Source organism: Opisthorchis viverrini (genome assembly GCF_000715545.1).
Source record: "Opisthorchis viverrini unplaced genomic scaffold opera_v5_399, whole genome shotgun sequence".
In the NCBI taxonomy this organism is placed as follows: Eukaryota; Metazoa; Platyhelminthes; class Trematoda; order Opisthorchiida; family Opisthorchiidae; genus Opisthorchis; species Opisthorchis viverrini.
This window is the reverse complement of record NW_008752058.1, coordinates 175960-199321: the sequence shown is the minus strand read 5'-3', so window position 1 is coordinate 199321 and position 23362 is coordinate 175960. Positions and strand designations below refer to the sequence as shown.

General features: G+C 45.3%; 2 protein-coding genes across 2 annotated transcripts in view; one reads left to right on the top strand and one right to left on the bottom strand.

The window, feature by feature from the left end:
* Window positions 1-295: 295 nt before the first annotated feature.
* On the bottom strand, window positions 296-3324 carry T265_15240 (hypothetical protein; the record flags this gene model as incomplete). The annotated part of the gene is made up of 2 exons (XM_009177200.1): window positions 296-464; window positions 3278-3324. Coding segments are annotated over 2 exons (216 nt in total), but the record flags the coding sequence as incomplete, so codon positions are not given.
* Window positions 3325-10993: 7669 nt separating this feature from the next.
* T265_10729 (hypothetical protein) overlaps window positions 10994-23362 on the top strand; it is a gene marked incomplete at both ends in the record, with an annotated part of 44698 nt that continues 32329 nt past the window's right edge. The window contains one exon of the mRNA XM_009177189.1: window positions 10994-11121. Within this exon, the coding sequence (XP_009175453.1) occupies window positions 10994-11121 (128 nt within the window). The remainder of the gene's footprint in view (window positions 11122-23362) is intronic.

Sequence of the window (23362 nt, the reverse complement as noted above, 5' to 3'; positions counted from 1 at the left end):
GCTGTATTGGTGGACTAACATTGCAACCTATAATTATATATCTGGTATTAGAGTCCGTCACTGTTATCCGTATCATACAGCTATCACGGTGTGTTCAGACTATTTTTTACATTAATTGCTTCGATTTTTCATGCACAGTGGGATCTTTAGTATCCTCCGGGTTTTTTAGTCCTCAATGTCGAATGTATCTTCCCAAGATGCTCTTTCCTAGTACCCCCTCTAATACACTACTATAAGAGTCATGAGCAGCAAAATAATTAAGAAAATTTTAAATATCAGAAAGGCTGGAAAACGAGAAACAATCACTTGTGTCACTGGAAGATGACGGCGAAGATGCTGAGAATAAATCTCCAAATGGTTTTTTGTTCCAATCTTCAGTCAAATGAAGAGAGTTTCGCACATAGCGAGTAGAACACTTGGGAGGCGTTGTCTCTTTAACAGCCGGTACGAGCGATGGGACAGACCTGGAAAATAAAATCAATGAATTGTCAAGATACGGCAAGTTTGTCTCAGCTATAATTACTTGGCTAATTCATCTTCGTTTGGATGAGATAAATGGTTGGTGAGGTATGTGCTGTAAAGTTAAGCTAACCTGGATGTCTGTCTTACGATTAAGGATACGCGATTTTTGTATTTGCGTCCTGTGACAGCTTTTATCACCAATTCCCTTTTGTCATGTTAGTTTTTTCCAAACCTAAAGCTGTCACCTTGTCGCGATTGACGGGCTTCTGTGCTGTAATAACCCAAAGATTCAATCATGCAAAGACGGCAAACGGGGGCATCCTGACGAAGAACGTGTCCCCGTGCTGCGAGAAATGGTATTATGAGGCAGTATGGAGGTAAGGTCGCACCGTTCTCCCTGACAAGAGTGTGCTGACACTAAGCCTTTCCTTTCAGGTGACCAGCTTATCCTTATTTACGGGAAGAGCAATGCTGCCTTCCCCCAAGAAAGAACGGATTAGGAAGGTCGGCACTAAAAGCACTATGATTGCTCGACAGTTGACCGTGATCTTCGACGTATTTCTCACAGTGTAGCTGTCATTTCATGGGCAAACAGATTTATTGTCATCAATGCGCAATTTGGTCACTGCTTCCAACACGTAGCTCTCACTCCCTTATTCTGCTTACGCTTGGCGAACGAAGTTGTGGCAGCTAGGACCATTGCATTTCGACGCACAGTTTGTGAACCGCGTTGCCGTTACAGGTCTCCTGTATAATCATTTTTGACACTGTATCTATCTTCTACCTCTATTATAATGTGATAGCCCATGCAGCTTTCTACCACTACAAGTGGCAGCGCAACCGCCAGCAAACCTATCTGAGGCAATTACCTTACAAACAGATTTTCGAGCAATGAAAATATGGAAAACTCCGATAATTCTACGGACGAAATTTTGAGAAGAGTAGCTGTAGGCTGGTAGGAGCCAAACGAATGTACACAGATCTTGGCAAGTGAGCAACCAATATGGAGCCAGGGCAGCTACAGACATAGTAAACACTAATAATGTGAGCAGACTGACTGCGTTCATAAGGGTGCATATTATGCTAAATACAACCAGTGGTAAACCGAAAACTTTATTTTCGTTCCAGTGTGTTATTTTGCATCACAAATAGTAACAGGTGGGAGCAGGGGTGAATAACGACGTTTGAAGGATTGGACTACAAACCAGCAAAACGGGCATGCGCATCCCCTTGCAAATTAACTCAAAATTATGTAGTGGATGACAACGAAATCGGAGAAAATCAACTTCATCGTTTGACACCAAAAAGACGCCTATCCAAATGACAAGCAAAACACCGTTGGCTGATATAAATTTTGACTGACATCCCTCTCTAAACTTACTTGGTTGCCTTCCATCATTTGTGTGTTGCTCGAGATGACTGACCTGCATTGTTATTTTCGTATTGTTTAGAGGTAGTAGACAAGCATACGTTTGATACATTAGCTTCCGAATTTTAGAATCAAATTTCCTGAAAATTACTTCACCGTGCTGCATCCTACTGGATTCATCCAGTGGCATCCTTTGGTGATTTACAACCTGGATCCCTGATCCGACTTTTAGGTATGGCTATTCTTGAGTATTTTAATAAGCCATGCCACTCTTGAGCGTCACACTCACTTGGTATCTTATTTTTCCTAATCAATCTAATCTAGTTTACCATTGGATACAACGTACAATCATGCGTTCCCTGAAATACAGGTCACGTCGTTCAATAGATTATACAGTCTTTTGGAGCAACCAATAGATGCAAAGCTTCTGATTTTTGCTCAATCTTATGCCTTCTAATACAACATGAAGAAGCTCTTCTGTACGAAATCTATGCTACTTCAGTGTGTCACAAGACGGTAGTATTATTGCCTGTGCATATCTTGTGTCAGTCAAAGCACCTTCAGGAGCACCTTTTAAGCTATTTTTCTTGATGGAAGTGGCCCCTTCGAATGTATTTTCGTATCAGTCGGTTCTTTTACTGTTGGATGTCAAAGTCTCCTACAGTTGCGTTGGCTCATTTGGTGAACGCCTAAACGAAAATCCACTGTGACACACTAGCTACCCCACTGGCCCCTTAAGATGCGACAATAGCACCACACAATCGGCTACACTTACGTGAGAAATAGGCTAAACATGTTTCTGAATGTCTTTCCTGGATGTGCGAATTCAGTATGTCAAAACAGAATATGATCAAGAAATGCTGAAGGACGCCCCTGTTGTTGTCGTCAAACTTGTTATGTATGCGGTAGTAGCACACAGACACTATAATTTAATGATCCAAATGTATCAAAATGACAGCGTATTGCAGTAAGAAATAAAAACTCACAGGCTCTTGTTCCAACGTAAGGTAGATCTAATGTTACTTCTCTTTTGGACGGTAATGGGAGTTTTCGGAAACGTCATCCGCAGTGCGGTGACATTCACCATGCTTGGGGCCCTAGAGTTGGGTCTTGTGCAACAAGACTTTGCTTCATTCACACTGCTCGATTTTAATTGCTTGGAAAAAAGTATCATATCTTCGCTTTGGTTTTTACTTTGGCTGTTGACCGAAGCTTGCCTTTTGGATCTTCTTGCAGCGGACTCTGAGAGTCGGAGGCTGTGGCTCAAATTAGGCACTCCAGCTATGCATTGCGAACCTGGAGGCGAGTCCTGCTTCTCTCGGGGTGTACGAAAATTACACGAAAACTGGAGCCTTGAGCGGTCTGGTATCCCGGTTGGAGTGCAAATTTTACGGCGTCGCTCCAGATCAAGAATACTGTTTTATTATTGGAAATCCGGACACTTACTTCTTGAAGGTTGTCACCGTGGATTCAGCAAGTTCGTTGAGCAATAGCTGAGAGGAGGATATACTATGTAGACACTGAATCCGTTAAAAATCGAATTCGAATAGCACCTGTTCAAACCTATTCGCTTGTTCTTTCTGAAGCTTGACCCAGTTTTGGATAGTTTTTACCAGCGACATGATGCTTTCTGTTTCTTTCGAATCTGAAGGCGGTGAGAATTGAGTCAACGAAGAAGAGGTTACCAGAGGAGTCGTATGTGCCATTTACATTTGATGTACATTTCCACGACTGTGTATCCTAAATGAGAAGATTATAACCACAGAATCTTAACAGAACTTGTTCAAGATCGCTTAAAATGAACTGGATTTCAGATAGAGTTTCACTGAAAACAGTTAACACCATTTTGAATTGCAATGACAAACTTCATTGCAGTCTGGAGCTGCTCAGTCTCCGCGTTATTATGGTTGTTTTCACTGTCCGCCGTTTCATTCTCCGCGCCATCGGAGTTCCACAACTTCCGTAAAGAGCTCCAAAACAATTGACTCTGTTGACTTGACAAATATATTCCGTAAACATACATCTTCGCTCTGGCTTAAGCTCAGGGTATCTTCGAATTCATCGCGAGAAAACAAACTGCTGTTGGTAAGTTGTGAGCTTGTTCTCTCCAGCTGCCACTTTTCCTGAGAGCTTGAACGCATAGGTAGAAACGAGTAATCTGATCCGATCCGCTCGCTGCATAGATAATTATGAGATTTCCACCTACTTACTCGGGTTGACGGCGGGGAAACTCCACGCGCGGGATCTTGAAAGACATTTTGAGTTCACCGGGAACTAATTCCGTTCATGCGCCAAGGTCGACAGAGCCGCTCCAGGACGCTGCTTAGTGGAACTCAGTATTCGAACAATGAAATGGGCTTTTCGAAATCTTTGACGTGCTCTGATGGATTAACGTAATCAAGAAAATGAGTTCGGAGTACCAGTCCAAACTTTTGGAGCCCAGTTAAGGATTCCGGGGGTCTCAGCAATGCGGGGAAACTATCCAGCCGAGCTCCTGTCAGAGTTGTGCTTGCTTCAGTGGAAAAAGAAATTAGGTGAGTTGCAAAAATGTGGACGTGGATTAGGATGACTTTTGGTTTGAACACATATGCGACATTTTGGCGCAGAAAGCTTTGCTTCACCCGTAAATGTGTTGCAGCAGTTTGAGCGGGATAAGTCACGAAATCACACCTTAGCATATTTGGCGTTCTTCGGTTTTCTGGAAGAATGAAATGGCACCTACAGAGTTTCAGGTCCTACCCAGAAAAATTAGCCAACGATGTCTGGTTCTTGTATACTCCTCAGACTTAACAAATGAGATGGGTTCGTTCCGCGAACTTTGTCACAACATCGTTCCTATGGAGCTCAGCTTCCATTAAGTAAAACAGCAACTGCATGAACTGTGCAGTGAGGATGCAAGAGCCATCTTGGCGGATGATTGCACTTCCCAGGTATCCATAACTAGCCTGTGAACAATACCGCGTCGAGAGATAACTGTAGGTAAATCGCCAACAGAATGCTATCATTCCTATTAGAAATATGACGCTCCATAGGTGGAACACATCATAAAGCGGTTACCGTGATAACGGTAGTCGTCGTCACTCACCTCAAACACTTTTCGTAACTGGTAGGCCTGTGTCTATGTGCGACGCTGAGTGCGAGGCATCACGCACGGTAACGATCCAATGGCGAACGATGTCTCAAGACAATATTCAATGCCGATTACCCTGGCTGCTTATTGTGACTGCCGGTCCCGTACCCACGCTCAAATCTGATTATAAGTCCCCGACTATAAAGAACAGACCAATTTGACGACCAACTGCGGTCCTTCGTCTCCATACACGTGGTCCGTCTGCCAAGCCCGTTCCTTAGGATAACAACCAACGCTGGTGAATCATTTTTCAATTAGTGCGTAAAAAAAGTCGGCAAAAAAGTGGTGTGTAGTCACTCCAGTCCTGATTCGGTAGGGAAGGAAAAATGTGTAATCGATTATGACTCCCGTTCGCTCGTTTAAGCAGCACAGATTTAAGCAAAGTTGTAATAATTGATAATATTTATCCCCTTGTCCACAATTCCAGATCGGTGTCTACCCCTTATACACACGTTCCTTGATATTCAGGAATATACCACTTCGACGCCTTAGGTATTTCAAATTAGCAAACGCGACCCGAGCCTTGCAGATTCGTGCCTAACTCCATCTGTTGGACCCTAGTCGAAACTAATATAACCTCTAATTTGTATAAAGCGCTCCACAAATTCATTAGACTATTATTGGATCACAAATGGCAAGTTCAATGACTGCGTGTCCAGGAACAGTGCTTTGAGGACTTTCACCCAGTCCTCTTAAATTAAGTGTCTCTAGTGGATTATAGTAACGTCGAACTCAAGTAAGAAATTCCAAACAAATTAGTCCGTCATCTCGGAAGTATTACTCCCGTCAGTACATATATGTTTGATTTCCCTAACCACACGAACTCTCTGCAAGCGTATGCCTGTTTGCTCTGGATCTTTTGTATTTCCCGCGCATGATCGCTAGTCCACCAGGTACAAATCTACCCAATTCGAACTTTCTGTTTGCTCGTTATTCACCCCGCCTGGCTTGTTGTTTACACCCAAGACCAGAAAAATACCTTCGGTATTATGGTGGCTTTGTTCTACCTCTGAGGATTCTCTCGGCCAAATAAAACTGCTCCGCCGCTCCAAGAATTTCGCATCCCAGCACAATGATCCCAGACATGGAGTCCGTTATGGGGCTGTCCAGAAACCGAAGTATGTCAGTGAAACGATGGCGTGGCACTGCAAGACAATTTGATAGCTTACCCCTATCTATTCCCTCCTGTTAACTGAACCATATCGCCATAAATACGAACGAACTCAAGCTTTATTTTGACTGTAATCTTGTGACCATGCCTGGAGCCATGCCACCCACCAGTTGGAGATAAAGCTGCTGCGCTGGTTCACTGAGAAGGACCAGCCTTGCATGATTCTCGCCGGTTAGGCAGAGAAGGATTACATTCCGAACGGTTAACAAATTTCTCTCTGCGATGTGATTCCAAAGGCGTGGTCTCTAGGTGACTGTGAAGTTTGTGAACCCGAAAACGATTTCACCTACACTAGAAAAAGGGGGACTGGAGATGGTTTGGTCCAAAAATCTAATCAATTCGACTACCAGTTGATTTTCCAGGAATTGAAATTTAAACCGAGCCTAATGGTGCCCGGTATGTTTGCAATGACGTGCACAGTAGGCAGTTACCAAACGTTCTGTGCCCCAACCCTGCCTTTTCGTGCTAGGTCGGTGCTTCTTACCCTGCCGAGGAAGTAATGGACCACTGTTAGTGTTCCCCAAAAAAACATTGCTGCCCACTTCCCTACGTGCCAGAGGCCACTGTTAGAAATGCGGGGCCAACGTCATATTCTTCCAATTTTGGGTCAGAACTCAGGGCGGGAGAACCAATGGACGATGCTCCGCTACCTGGACAGTCCCAAATCATCCTCCCTTTAAGCGGGTCATTCTACACCAGCCTTCACTATCCACCGTTACTCAGCAAATGGTTATCTTATGGTCGGCTGACCAATGTTCCGTGTTTGCAAGTTCACTCTACAAAAAGTATGGAGCCGATCTATCACCAGTATGGAGGGTGTTGTAAGAAGGGGGCCGTCAATTGGTTACGCCTGCACTGAGCGCGATAAGAAGACAGAGAACTCGAGACAGGGCTGTATTGTCAGATCAAACCGCACGGAGCTTCTGCGCAAATACATAGGATGTCTGACTGATCAAGTATGGTCATTCACTTCTTCGTTCTGCACAGTCTATGGCGGTTTTCCGGTCGTGAACAATGTCAGCCCCACTCCACTGGCTTTATATTGTTAAGCCGTGTTTGGTGAGTTCTGCCAACGCACCTGCTTTCAAAATTGTGTCGTACGGATGTTGACCTTGGGGGTGCGTTACTCTTTGCACGTGTGCTTTATTCATGTCTGGGAACGTTGTGACAGCGGGAAACGATCCGGGCTGCTGCTTCAATGTGCACACTGCATGACAACTTGCGCATTATCAATGTCTCACTACAGCGCTTCTCCCCTGAACACGTACGCCGGTTCTTCGAAACATTTACGGGAACCCTCTTGGGTGGCTTTAAAAACACCAGATCTTTTCATTTTCGATTTACTTAGTGTATGCAGACCACAAGCCGGTCCATTATTCAGAAAAATACTTGATCAATATTTCCTTTCAAAGGACACAAACGGCTTGCGACTATACCGTTGCGCAGACTAGGCTTTCCTAGGGGATCACAACATTCAAAGTGAGGCGATCTCGCTAATCAAGTTCAACAAATATCGGCGGTCAAACGGTACGTAGCTGCATTTACTGGACAGCCATCTGGTTGCAGGATGAATTGGAGAATAAATTATGCTCCATGTTCACCAAATCTATGACTGAGAAAATGAAAGTAAAATTTTGGTAAGGTCAACCTATCCTACCATCTACAGACAAGCAACATCAGCAAATTAAAAAGTGAAAGAAGGTTCCACAAGTGCTCGGCAATCAAGAGTCCAGACAAAGACAGAAAAAAGCAGAGGTCTAAATGCTCTGGAGTTGGAGGAAATTTGTGCTGCATGCAGCAGGGCCGACCATTTTATTGGATCCAATCAGCCGGTCAAAAGAAGGCGGATGCCAACAAATCGGTTCACTAAATTGATGGAATGAAATCAGTTGGCAGAATTATATTATTGAGCGTTCGGGTTGAACACTTCAAGGAGCAGTTCTTCTAGTCTCCTTCAAGACGGTCAGTGAGCGTACCTAGTGGGACAGAGTAAAACACCTGTGCCAGCCCATCAAAAGCGGAAGATGTGACATACCTATCAACGCCGCGAGATTCGACCCACAGGCTTCATTCTGCATGTTTCGAGGGGGAGAGATGAAGTTCTGATAGAAGCCTGCCGACTCACTAATTATTACTTGTGAGAAAGCGAAGTAGGATAAATCACTAGAAGCAATTAATTCGAGAGCATCATTCTGGGGCCTTCCCATATGAAGGATGCATCATTTATGTCCCTGTTTTGAGAAAGGCTGTCGAACATGCTTCTGTCGTGAAAGTAGGCTTGGTCCTATTTTCGACGGAAGCCACTCTTAAGGTTGCCGCAAACTCTGACATTTGTGGACCGGTTTCGACTTTTTGGAGCCGACAGTATAGGTGCAGTCCTTGAGTTTCTGCCAACCCTTTGTGCCTTTGTCGAGGTGTTTCCACTTTTGGTTCAAGTGGAACGTCGGGTTGAAGGAAACTCGTGGAATCCACCCTTTGAATGGAATCAAAGAAGGGCAACTCTGTCGTGATCTGTAGGAGTTTTCAGCAACCTTGTGGGTTGTTTCTTTTGTGAAAATGTGCTGCGATATTTCAAGCGCTGTACCAACTGAGATATGATGCGGCCTTTGTGCCCAAAATTCAGTTAAATATCATAAACCAGGGGTCATATTGAGTATTCCGTGAGAACAAAAGCGATATGCAAATGAGTGTATTTGCAGTTTTGGTCCTCTCATTGAACTCAAGTTTGATTTTAGTTTTTTAAATTATCAAATAACTGAAACAGTTCCGCTCAGCACATTTCATCTTCCAAGGCCTTGTCTCTTACGAGGACATTGCACGAAATGTTCTTTTACCAAGTGCAGATACACGAACGAGCGTGGCCCCAGTTCACAGTGCACAGCGATGTAAGATAAGATGAGATATCCATATCAACTATGCTTCTGATGACTGTGTGTAACTGCTCAGTCACACTGTGATTCCACGAGGGTGAAAACTCTCCAAAACCATTCACCCACAACCTTTTAAGGCGCATAAATTTGCACACCTTAGTACGGATCCAGTAAGCTGCGAGCAATTAGTTAATTCTGTCGCAACATTTTGCGTGAGGTTAAACCCCGCAGACTATAAGTCATGGCTACACGATTAGGCTCAGCTTGCAGCTCAGCCAAAGTATGTATTTGATGTACCTCCTGCACTAAGCATATGTGCATATTTTAGTGAGCTGGCAGAATACAAGGTCACTTCCCAATTTCGGTGACTACAGAAGTACTTCCCCATCTGAAACGGCAGTGGTGCCAGAATAATTTAAGTTTTTTATCAGTGGCAGGGTATATACACCAAGTGTATGATTCATTCATTCCATGAATCAGAGATGTGCCATCTACGTGTGTATGACTTACTAAAACATCCGAGGCTCGACCTTTAATGCATCCGAACCACTGGTCGCACAAACAGTGCTGCGTTTCAGTAGACGTGTCTGGTTTGAAGAAACCGTCGAATTTCCCGCAGCCTCCCCCCAAGCCGAAATAGGACGACCAACGCAGATTTTTATTCTTGCCAAATATGTGCTCAGCTCTGTGGCGAGGGATGTGCTTAGGTAGGCACAAGTTTGGGCCTCCCGGATCCACGCCCATGCTAAATAAGCCACTGGCGTCTTGTGTACTCAATTCCTACCTAGTGCGAAGTGTAAACTAAGGATCAAAATGTGCCATGTCAGCAATCCTGAACATATGGCCTCCAAACCTCTGCCGAGTCCATAGGATAGGCATTCTGACATACTAGCCGTCAATTAAGCGGGCTTCGATCGCCTCTTCGTGGCATTATCTCTCAGTGCCTGCCACAAGCTGTCATGGTGGCCCGTCTTTCCTTTCACCCCATTGTTTTAAAACTCAGAGAATTACTCAAAGTGCCTCCGGGGTTGGTAAACTTAAAAAAGGTCGGCCTGTCTCTGATTTCCCCGGGGGGCAGGTGTCAAAAGCTCTGAATTTAAGTTGCCGAGGTCTCTGTGTCATCACAGTCAAGTCCTTCAGCGGCATCACGGTGCTCATTTCCCGGCCATGGACAGTCTTTAAGAAATTATCTTCCGGCATATGGGTTCCAGGTTTTCCTAGATTTCCCCTTTGACCCCAGAATTCTCCGAAAGCGCTTTCCACCACATGAATCAAGCCGCAGCGGAAGCACTTGTCAACTTCTATTCGGCTATCCTGTAAACCGAACTTGCGGAGCCCAAGTGTCAGCTATTCATTTATGGCTTATATTACCGTTGAAGTCATTGTAGGCCTGTAGCTCGTGTCACTCTAACAGCTCCCTCAACCCGGAGGCTATTGACATCAGTGTGCCCAGCATAAGTAGTCGTTAAGCTCACCCCCACAAGACCCATTTGTTGGGTTCCAAGTTGCAGTGCCCAATCATCCGTAGAACGGCAAGTGCTTTTTGGGCCGGTCTGTCATGAAACTGAGAAGGACAAGTTTGAATAGAGCCAGACACCCAAATATTTTTTGCCATCTATCCTCATAATGTATTCCGGTCCATGCGGGAATAGCCCGTGTTTAACGCAACAATTGGAGACATAGTCCAACTAGAGGCCGGCCTTAGGTCTCTATCACTTCCAATGTTGCACCTATTATGGGAAGACGCCAAAGCACCATATGCTCGTTCCTGATTCCGCGAGCCTTAGTACGCGACCCCCGGTAAGCCGTAGGGCGCATTTCGGTATAGGTGCAACTAAGCGAACACATCCTTTTTGTGACGGGACGGTCATTACTGCACCACCCCACCCAGTGGTCTTGTATCAATCCGTGAATCCGTGAATCCCTCGAAGCCATGAAGGTCAAGGTCACAGGAAGGTGAACCGTGGTTTTGATTTCAAGGCCAGCTGAGGATGGAAGTGACGACTTTCTTAACGGGTCATCGGGGTTCTACTTTCCCTGTCGCCTGTCCGCAATCTTCCGACAAATGTTGCACCATAAATAGATCCACTTCACCTCATCCCTCTGTGAGCTCTTCTGGGTGGGTAACATTGTTTGGCGAATTTCCTCAAATTTCCCGTAATTGGTTTCCGCTGAAATTTCATTTTTTTTAACACCCAACCATGAAACCCAATCATACTGCACTATTAGGACGTTTCTTGTTTCTGGGACTTGAAAAAAACACGGTGTGAACCAGGATCTAGGCTCACCCTTTCATGTTTTTTCCCATCAGTTGACTTGGATTCCGACTGACTGATAATCGTCGCGGGTATCTTTGCTCCCCATGGGAATGATTTCCGAAAGTGGCTAACATAATATAGTGGTTCGAACGTCAGTTGAGGTGACTGTGTTGATTTTTTAGAGTATCAGCGAGCGAAGCGCTGGTTGGAGTTAGGCATAATCTGGGAATCGAGCATAATATTGTCTTGAATACCTTTTGTAGGCCACCAGGTCTCCAGTCAATGTACTGAGCCTTCGATGGCATTTCACTCTATGCTCCAGGATTTTTTCGCCAGGCTCTCCATTACGTACTCCGTGTTGGATTTCACGCAGATACATAACAGTGGTTCGGTAGTAGTCACGTCCAATAGGTCTACTGCACGATATAGGAGCTTGGGTACCTTGAAGCAGCGTCGGCCACACTGGGGCTTTTTTCAGTGTTGGCTACAATGGGGACCGGGTTACTGTCTGGTTGCCGGAGCCTAGACAGAGGTAGTAGAGATTCGAGGCTTGCATTCGAACTTTGGACTTGCCGGCAGTATTTTGGCGCCTTAACCACTGATGTATCTTGAGCTCTCCGCGTGGCAACTGCACAATCATTTGGGCTCAGGAGTCATCGAGAATAACGGATTGTAACCTCACTTGTACGGTGGCTTTGACAGGAGAGCTGGAATGCGCTTTGAATGTATAAAAGTACGATAGCAATGGGTCTTAGCTGGTGCATATTTTTTGTGTACATCCGAAATGACCCGCCTTAAAGCGCTGTACTCTGCCTAACGCTCTCACCTTGCCATGGTGGTCGGGCTTCTGTGTTGGAACGAGCCCACAGGCTATATTGGTCGAATATCTGTTCCAAAGCGTTCAGACCGTGTCACAAACACAAACGAGGAGCACCCCGATGAGGAACAAATAGCCCTCGTCGTGCGAGAAACTGTGTTACGAAGTGGTCTGGAGGTAAAGTCGTACTGTCCTCTGCGAGAGAAGTGTGAATACAGTAAGGCGTTTCCCCCAATCGACCAGCATGTGCATATTCATGAAAGCGGTGACACTGCCTTCCCTCGAGAAAAGACGGGTTAGAATATGTTGGCTGTGACCGCTGGAGCATTATTCAGTACGGTCAAAATGCTTTCAGTTCCAAAGAGGCCGGTGCTGCTTAAAAGTTTCTGCTGTGCATAACCGCATTAAAAGTGAGACAGTAATGCCTTACTCAGACTACTGAGTCACTGGCTGCGTTAAGGGTCCCCCAAGCGAACCCTAAAAGCCTCTGCCTAGTAGTTCAGACTTTGTGTCCTTATATCCTCCCACTGCCTTGTGGATCGGACTTTTAATTCAAAGTCTCAAGGTGGGCTACCTCAACTAAACCCCCTTCTTCACTCGGGAAGTGTCATTCGCCCTTGCAGCTCTCCGCTCACTAGCTCACCCACCCCTTTTCCACTCACCTAATAATGCAATGTGATCAGTCCATCCGCCATTCCCCAAATATTGTTTCGTGTCCAAACCGTCACCAAGAAAAATAAATAAAATATCGCCTAATAACTTCAAAAGATCCTACCCACGTTGCAGCCTTCAATGTCTGTCCTCTGTGTCAAATTGCGCAATATGTATCTCTTACCTTACTTTTCCCCCAGTCAGTAAAAGAGAATTTATAGTAATTCTCGCGGGTGATACGAATGCCATTTGGGTAACTAAGCCCGGAAGAAGCACAACTAGGTGGTAGATTTGGAGTGCGGATAATAGGGAGTGACCTCTTCAGTTGTGTGCCGATCATCTGTTTCTGGCCACTACGAACTCCCAGTTACCGATGGAAAGCCTCAGTTAAACATTGTGTTTCCTTCTGGGGCACGTAACTTGACTCTGAACATGCCATTGTGGGACCCGCTTATCACCTCGCTTTCCATCAGCAATACGCCTGTCAAATCGGAGTAATCCCGTCTATCAAATGTGATAAGATGCAGTAGCGCAAGCATATCAAGGTGGTCTGGCTATAAATCTACGGGAGTCGCAGTCATTCAGGTGAAGGTTTCTTGTAGGTTGATGGAAGCGGGTTGTATAAGCCATACTCTCAGCTTTCGGGACTCTTTGTACAAGCCATCCGATTTGACTAAAAGAGCACTGGATTTCGTTGAGTTCAGTGGATCTCGTTTTTGCCAGAAAGGCCGTGCCAGCAAAAAGTGACTGTGATGGCACACGTAGATCCCTCATACGCCAGATAATCAGGAGCTTGAAAAATAAAAGAGAACGCTTGTGGATCGCAAAAGCCAAGGAGATGGATGTCATGTTTTCTACTAATCAGTCAATCAACCTTGTCAGTTACACACGAAATTGAGAAGACAAAAAGCCTTGAGGAAATTATACTGCAGCAACTGAACAGCCGATATCGAGAATCAAGGACGGAATGGAAAAAAACAGTCCAATGAAAGGCTGAAATAGAGAGAGAGAAATGTTGAGCAATATGTTCGTTAGGAGTGCCTCCTAACACCTCCCCTTTGAAGTCATTGTTCGTACGACTGGAGTTGTGGGTTCAGTTGCATTCGTATGACAGGCTTTCTGATCCGGTCGGTCCATCTTCTGGGTGTACAACTTTTGGAAATTTCTGGTTCATTCATCGGCTCTGGAGATTTTGGCTTTTGAGCTAACTCAAATGTGTCGAGAAGAGTCTCCAGTGGAAGAACAGGGTCGAGTGTAGGTGCCGCTGGAAGATAGGAAGCGTGTAGCTGATTGGCATGACGGACCCAGATAGAGGAGCCTACATTTACCTCATAGACAACTCTTCCGGCCCGGCGCACAATTATGCCTTGTGTCCACTTTTCCGCGCCACCACGATAGTCTTTCGCTAGCACAGATTGGCCGGGTATAAATATGTTCTTTGCAGCACCGTGATGTCGGTTGAACTGAACTTCCATATTTATGTTTCTACCGGTTGGCGAATGTGGTGTTGGACGGATGACGTCAACGGGTAAGCGGACCTTCCGGTTCATAAGTACCTCCGCCGGGGACTTACCATGTGGAGTGTTAACATTTGGTGTCGCCCTGTAACTCAGCAGAAATGTCTCGATGACTTCCGGTGTGATCCCCTCCCCTTTGAGTTTTTGGAGTGCGCGTTTGAAAGTGTCCACAAATCTTTCCACTTGACCATTTGATTGTGGATGAAATGGTGGTGATCGCACGTGTTGTATGGCAGAAATGTTTTCTGGGTCTAGATGACGACCATGTTCGTCAAAAATAAATCCAAGATATTTGATAGAAGTGAGAAAAAATGCGCACTTCTCTGCACGTAGACGAAAACCATATTGTTGAATCCGTTCGAGTACGCAATGTAAACGATGCAGAAGTTCTTCTTGACTAGAACCTGTAAGAATGATGTCATCCAAATAAGCAGCAACTCCTGATAGACCGTTTAGCATGGCATCCATTGTTTGTTGAAATATTGCTGGTGCAGATTTTACCCCAAATGGCAAACGGTTAAATTGAAACAAACCGCGATGTGTGTTAATTGTCAGAAGTTCTTTGGAGTCATCAGAGACTTCTATCTGAAGGTAAGCATCAGCAAGATCCAGTTTTGCGAAACATCTTCCACCATTGAGCTTGGTGAACAAATCTTCTGGTACCGGCAATGGATATTGGTGAGAGTCTAACACGGCGTTTAATCCAGTGGAATAATCAGCACATATGCGCACCTTGCCATTTGCTTTTTTGATGACAACAATGGGAGCTGCCCATGATGAATGGTTTACTGGCTGGATAACTCCGGATTGCTGGAGACGAACAAGTTCATTCTCCACAGTTGCGAGAGCAGCAAATGGCACGGGACGCTTCGGTCTGAAAATTGGTGTGGAAGCAGGTTGGAGTTTGAGGCTTGCCTTGGTTTTGGTACAGCATCCAAGGCCACTTTGGAAGACATCGTTGAATTTTGTCTTCAGTGTGTTAGTAGTGTTCTGCAATGTCTGAGGAGGATGAAAATTTCAGAGTACTGCACACAGATGATAAAGGTACACGGAAAAGGTCAAGTTTCTCGATCCAATCGAGTCCGAGTATGTTTAATTTCGGACAATCGGTGAGATAGCATGTTCCTGAGAAGTGCACATTGTTGAATAACACATCACAAGACAACTTGCCTGTTAGTTTTAAAGTGCTGCCAGAGGCGCTTTTGGCCCGATGGTTCGTGGAGGATAAAACAGGTTTCCCAATTGATTCCCAAACTGAACGTGATATTAATGTTATATCCGAAGCTGTGTCAAGCTGCAAACGGATCGGGAAATTGTTGATGGAAACTGTTATGTATTTCCTGCGGGATTCAAATTCAACTTGAAACGTAGCAAACAGAGAATTGGATTGTATTCGTTGCTTGTACGTCCGCCTTTTGATTGAGTCTTTCATCGGACTGTTATCGTTCTTTGGGTTTAATGGTGATTTGGCATTGTGGGTACGGCAAAAGCCTTCTTTATGGCCCCAACGATGGCATGCTTGGCACTGATGTTTCTTGAATGGACAAAAACGTGCATAATGCCATTCACCACATGACCAACATGATGTTGGTGGCTTTTTTCCAGGAGTGACAGGTTCGCTTCAATGTCATGACGCTGCTGGAAATAGGCGATCGCGACTCTTGCTGTACCATTGCGGTATCATGTTTGAGATTGCGCAAGCGCTGGCATTCTGTGGTGAGGTCTTTCACAGTAATGTCTTTTTCGTGCTCAAGTTTGGATAGCAATCGCGTGCGAATATCTGATTCCTGAGAAGATTGAAGTCCAGCGACAAAAATGAGGCATTTGAACTGATCTTCTGTAAGCGATTGCAATTGGAATTTCTCACATTCGCGATTAACGATACCGGCAAAAGTAACGTAATCGTCGGCATCACGCTTGGCCAACTTGAGACAGTTGTATCGGACATTAAAAAGTGAATGTTGGTCACCAAAAATTTCGCGAAGTTGGTCCACCGTCTGCGCAAAAGTCAAATCTTTTGGGTGTTGTGGAAGGATAAAGTTGGTGAACCGGTCGTGTTCGAGGGTTCCAAGTTTCCGTACCAAGAGACGGGATTTCCACGCATCATCTTTGCCGGTGAACTCATTCAAGAATGTATCCTCCCAAGGGCTGCACCACGAACCAAGGGTGAGATCAGATGTTGGCTCATAGTGAAATTCAGGGATAGTTGCAGCAATGGAATCCGCAAAGGATAGTGAGCTACCACTTGAGATGAAATCATTCAAGAATGTATCCTCCCAACGGCTGCACCACGAACCAAAGGTGAGATCAGATGTTGGCTCATAGTGAAATTCAGGTATAGTTGCAGCAATGGAATCCGCAAAGGATAGTGAGCTACCACTGTGAGATGAAACTGAAGTTTGGAGATTGATGACTTGAGTGAGAGACTGGATAAGTCGCAATTGCGATTGTTCAAATTGCGCTTGTTGTTGTTGAGGGATTGATTTCAAATCCTCAGCTGAAATTGATATTGTTGGGTTCGTGAAGGGTTCCCGTCGCCAGTGTTATGTTTTCTACTAATCAGTCAATCAACCTTGTCAGTTACACACGGAATTGAGAAGACAAAAAGCCTTGAGGAAATTATACTGCAGCAGCTGAACAGTCAGTATCGAGATTCGAAGAATCAAGAATGCAATGGAACAAAACAGTCCAGTGAAAGGTTGAAATAGAGAGAGAAGTGTTGAGCAATATGTCCGTTAGGAGGAGTGCCTCCTAACAATGGAAAAGGCTTTCGCCCCGGACAACAGTCACTCCATCCCAGCGGGTTAGCGAAACGACATACAGAGAAGACGGAATGGCAATCCACTCACAAGCTGGTCTTTTTGAGTGATGGTCTGAGCGCTTCCAAGAGCAGTTCAGTTGGTGTCTTTCAACACGGCTGCTGGAATAACCCAGTGATCATGAATTGATTATGAACACTAGCTCCTCGTCAACAACAGAAATCCGGCCTGAGCTACCGATCCTTCAACGTGAAGAGACATGTGGCCCGGATGGTCTGTACTGTACACTCTTCAAAGAAGTTTGTCAACAGTCTGACGGCCGTATTTTAGAAAATTTGGAACGAAAGCACAATACCAGTTGAATGGAGCTCCTCGACCGTCATCCCAATCTTCAAAAAGGGCACAAGAGCATCATGCAAAACCCACTTCATCAGCTAGGTAGCTGCGATGTTCTCTGGTGCTGTTTTGTACAGGTTGATCGTCTGAGCTTCCCCCTGACTGAGGATGCATCGACCATATTTTTACCTTTAGTTAAGTTCTTGAGAAGCCTTACTCTATACGCCAGAGCGTATAGCGTGAACGTTGGCAGTGTGCCGTTGCTTGAGTTCACTACATACAGCGGTTTCAGGAGGAGCTTTTCAAACTTTTTCTCGCCAATTTATTCATCGATGACATCATGGAAGACTCGTCCTCCGTCTCTACTGCTTGTGAGGAAGTGCTCTCAGCATGTTCGCTCAAAGCTACCGAGCACGCAGACGGTATGGTTCTTCCTGAATCTGGTGCTATCGTAATAAAGGTGATGGCAACTAATCTAAATAATTCTACCTCGTTTTGGTATGCGCTTCACCCCTGCAAAGTGTAAAGTGCTGCTGCGATACTGGGTGGCATCAAACTAGAACCTCATGTTCGCGGATGGTTTCCTGCCTAAATGGCTGTATTATTCTCGATAGTCTAGAATTCACCAACTTGCACCACCTGTGGTACAAGCGTCATATCAGATTATCTCCAGTGGTCAAGCTTACGATGCCGCGTATATTGTTATGTGGGTTGATATTTCACTATCGGTGTCTTCGGGGCGTTGCTCAAGTGTGGTGGGAACATTGGATCAGTTATTTTGAAGAACATCGAATGATTTTCGGAATAAAGAACTCGATGGACTGGTTGCTCGCACTCCATGGGCTGCGCTGGTTTTGTAGCGTGCTCCCCATGCCAGTCGACGGCTTCCTCGGAGCGCTCTTTTCGAACAACCACACAGAGTGTGGAAACGAACCAGGTGAGATCAAGCAGTGACTTGGCAGTGAAGTCTGAAAGCTGGTACCAGCGAACTCAGCCTCGCTGGTCATTCCCATCTACCAGGATAAGGGCCCCAAGGCAGAACACATCAGTGGTTAGAAACATTGACACAACTGCGTGCTGTGTTGTCCGTGCATTCAGCATCTTATTGCTCAATAGGATCTCTTCAATGTTAACTCCTGTGTCACTCCTATCAGGTATATTAGCCACTGCCTCCATTACTTAGGTATCCGTCTTTATCCTCACAGATCATCGGCGGACAGAAGGGTGGTGGATATAACCACTAAAACATCCATGCGATTTATAGCTGCAGGAGACGATTATTGTGATGGTGATCACCGGAAACAGCCCATCACAGTTTAGTTCTGATAGGGGGAAGACCTTGATTCTTGAGGCGTCGTTCTCAAGGCTGATAGAAAAAGTGCGCTGGTAGATTTTGTCCAGAACGTGCCGTAGATTGGGCATTTCCAGAGATGACAACCATATCCTCCGTGAAATCAACGTTTGTGATTTTCACACTCCGTCTGACCTCTAAATGATGCCCATTGGCACCTTGACGCAGTGCTCAATCAACCGCAAAGTTGTATAGTATAAGGGACGGTAGAAATCGCTGTCGAATCCCAAATAACCCGAGGATTGATTATTTTTCGTAGCACATTCTTGTTCGCGCTCTCGCGGTCGCATAGTAAGACTTCATTGGTCTGGTTGACTTCGCAGGGAAACCGTTTGATTCCAATTTGTTTTACAGTGCTCCTCTGTTCAAAAGGTCAGACGCCTTCCAGAAGCTGATGGAGCAGGTAACAACTGGTTGTTGATATTTGACACTGTTCTCAAACGTGGCGCATGGCGAAGGCCCCCCTGGTTCAGTTTGATAATAGGCTCTTCACTTGAAAAGCGATTTATACGAAGAGTTGCAAATATTTCAGAAGCCAAAGCCAACAAGGTTGTGCTACGATGGTTGTCGTGAGCATATTTTTTTACCACTTGTGAAGTGGTGTTCCGATCGGGTGGAAACGCCTCGTCGTTTTAGAACACACACAATAGCTCATGGAACGGTGTAAGTGGGACGGTAATTTGTGTTTTACATTCCTCTGCAGTGACGCCATCTTCACCGGGGGCTGTGCAGGGTTCCAGCCGACCAATGATTTTTGCTTACTCTTGTTGATGCGCTGCAGTCATCGTCCTACGGCGATGTTAAGGGAGACAACCGATGATACGTACGATTAATAAGAATGCTCGTTTCGTCGTGGAAGTTCTTCTCTAGTTCCTGGAGTTTGTTTTGCCGGGTGCAAGACCTAGGGGACAGGAGATAATCGTTTTCCGGGGTGAAATGAATTCGCACAGTAATCAACATTCGACGGGATCTCCATACTGCTCTCCATGTGGGTCTAGTGGCGACCGCGGTTGTTAGATTACCAGCTGGAGATGTATGCTGATCACAGACAATTCTTTTGCAGTGCCAATTTCCAGAGCAGCGGAAATCGCTTGATTACGTAATGCTCAACATTGAACCAGCCCTGAATTTGGATAGACCACACCCCAACCAGTTACTGGTGATGGGAGTCAATCACTGCCTACTACCCTTGCTTGAATATATGCGTTGACTCCGATCATGCACTTATCCGTTGCTGCGTTTCGTTGCGCTTTTCAAATCCTGGCAAAACACGCAAACACCCCTTGGCCATAAACGAACGGATGGTCCTGAGCCTGGCTTGGTAACCGCGTGGTGCAGTCTGAGCTCTGTTCCCGTCAGGTATTTCATACGTAGCTAGTGGAATGCACGCACTTTATGTTAACATCGAGTGTTTCGCGGATGGCGTCAGATAGGAATTGGCGCTCATTTGACTGGCGTTGTATTTTCTAACTGGACGAGCTTCCAGAGGATTTGTCAGGGCATGATCTAAGCTTTGCTTGCACGAGACTGTTATCTGACTTTCCTTGATTCCCTGCTTTTTTCTTCTAAAGCAGTGGGATTCCCCTACGCATGAGGTCCATCCAGATTCACTAAGATGTAGTCAGTTTACTCAGTTGTGTAGCCGTTGTTTGCTTGCCAATTTAATCGGCGAATCCGTAATGAGGCAGTTAGAAAGCGCGTTTTCGGTTGTGCAACGGGTATTTCCATTGAAGATTGTGTCCAGCAACAGAAGCTGCGTTGGTTGGGACATGTGTTGCGTATGCCGAACCATCGTTTGCCGAAAAGAGTGCTGTTTTCCATGCCCAATTCAGTGACGTAAAGAGATAGGTGGCCAACCCTTGACTTGGCAGAGGAATATGAAGATCAGGAAACGCTTGAGTGCTGTTGGTGCTACTCGCCTTCCAGGATCACTACTGTGCCTGGTTGGAGACCCTACAAGATATGGCTGCCAACAGATGTTAGTGGCGTTCTTGTTGTCAATTTCTATCCAGATGGCCTGAGTGAGTGTCTGGAGGTATAGGTACCTCGGAATGATTGTGGCAAGCTAGCACCAAGTCCCTTCCCCGTCCACCTTTACTCTTTTCTTTACAATAAGGCTTTCAAATAAGTCATGGTTGTACGGCAGTGAAGCATCGGTGTTGAACACTGATGTCATGCTGTCGATGATGACGAAGTTGATTGGTACTCCCTAGGGCCCTTGAAGCGCGTGTTGGTGACTGACTGAAGTGAACCACTGTTGCCGTCACTTAGTTTTTCTTTCTGAGAATTTAAACACAGCTGATACGCTTAGCTGAATTCATTTTGGCTGATTGCTTCAGAACTATATAGGCCTGTAGTGCTGATCGAAATTTGTCGACTAAGCCTGTAGTAATGTAGCCGTGTGGGCCAGAGCATAGCATTTCGTTCTCGTGACGTAAAACAAGATAAATGCCACATTTTGTGGAAACCTTACCCGCCAAGAAGTAAAACCACCTGTTATCTAGCCACATTCTTTCCAAAGAATTGTTTTACCATGTTCCCTCGTGAATAGGGAGGAAAATGCTACGTAAAACTTACGAAATTAGTAGAAAGCTGTTGAAGTTAAGTATTAGTTTTTGAAGAAGGTGGCTTTGCTGAACGGTTTGTCTCGTCTTCCTCTTTAAGCGTTTGATTTCATCCAAATTTGAACAGTTAGTTTTGAGCGAAACTGACGATCATTCTGTTGCACGTAGAATTGAAATAAATGGAATGGAGAGCCCAGTATCTCAGACTGCCTGTAAAAATAACCGAACACGTGAATGCACACTTGGCGAGTTGAAGAGCTGTGCTTTAACTCGGCATTTGGATAGTTGGAGCTTGTATGAGTTTGAGAACACAGGGCAAGGCACGGTTCCAGAGATAGTCGGTTCTGAAATAGAAAGAAGAACCAAATAGATTAGGATGACAGAACTGGATTGATGGGTAGTACTCCTAAATAGGAGTTTCAGGGACGGAAGACGCAGGTGCCCGTGGTTACCTCTTGAGATAACAACAGTATGAGTGTTTCTACAGGCTGTCTACCAGAGAGGGCGTGGTTTTTATGCGTACAATGGTTTGCTGAATATAATCAAGTAGAGGAAGACCAAAAGAGAATGCGTCGCCCCAAACGTGATAACAGGATTGTAGATTAAGATGAATTTGAGACGGACAGTGGCGAAGTATATACGAGCTCGAGGTAGAAGACGAACTTTCCTAAATACACGAGTTTCGGGTTTTTTTTTACGTAACCAAACCAGGAAAGGTTCTTGGTACATATGAGACTAAGGAGGTCGAACGAGGGGGAATAAAGATCAATAGTTTGTCCGATCAAAAGGCAAAGGTTTTTGGGGAACTGCGGAGAGTGATGCTTTCGTGCACAATCGCTGAGGTAACTCAGTGTTCAAGGTACGAGACTACTGTTTGAAAAGTTCGTGGCTGTAATCCGATCCTGGATTTTCGATTGTTCCTATCTAGGCTCAGGCAGCCTCGTGATTCCTTCGTGTTGCACGGCAGCTGGAAACCAAACTGGGGACACAGCTGTTTTCGTGTAACCGGTGAGTGGCAGTGCATTGGGAACGGTTGGATAAAGATTGGCATCGTAACCAAACCAGGAAAGGTTCTTGGTACATATGAGACTAAGGAGGTCGAACGAGGGGGAATAAAGATCAATAGTTTGTCCGATCAAAAGGCAAAGGTTTTTGGGGAACTGCGGAGAGTGATGCTTTCGTGCACAATCGCTGAGGTAACTCAGTGTTCAAGGTACGAGACTACTGTTTGAAAAGTTCGTGGCTGTAATCCGATCCTGGATTTTCGATTGTTCCTATCTAGGCTCAGGCAGCCTCGTGATTCCTTCGTGTTGCACGGCAGCTGGAAACCGAACTGGTGCCACAGCTGCCTTCGTGTAACCGGTGAGTGGCAGTGATTCGGAAATGGTTGGATAAAGATTGGCATCGTTCTTGATGTCTGGGTATCTATTCATGACAGAACATTGCTCGTCATGAATAAGGGTCTTGGAGAATGGCTTGTTGAAGCTGGATAAACAGGTAAGGAGCTGTGAAGTGTAAGAGGAATACTGTTTGCATATAGATAACCGAAAATCTTGCTCGGAGGTTTTTGGGTTTCCAGTGAGAGCGAAAGAGGAGTAAGAAAAGCTAAACTCCGGACTCCAGAATTATGGACTTTCAGTTGGTGCGTTCTCCTTGTCCTCTTCCAAGTGAATATGTCTTCAGTCCCATCGACTCCAGCTATACAGGAAGGACGCGGTATGAACCGTCTTCCGTATATTCAGCTCTGGAGGAAAATACGTTCCTAAACCGTTTAGGGGTTGCCTGAAAGGAGCTTTAAAAATTGAGTGAATCATGTCACCACAAACGTTCTTGAATATCGGCAAAATGTGTGCGAGATCGTCCGAGGAACATTGACAGGGGTAGAAGCTAAAGAGTCACCAGAAGGTATGACAGGTAGTGGGCGTGGAGTTTGTAGATGATAGCGACAAAACAGTGATCAGATGAACCAGGAAAAACAAGAGGGTGAACTTCATATGAAGCACAGTGCACTGTCATGCCTATATCTACGGTATGACCAGTGTTGTCTCTCAGTAAGGGACTCGTGGAGGGAATAAAAACGAACTTGGTTTCACCACCTGCAAGATCT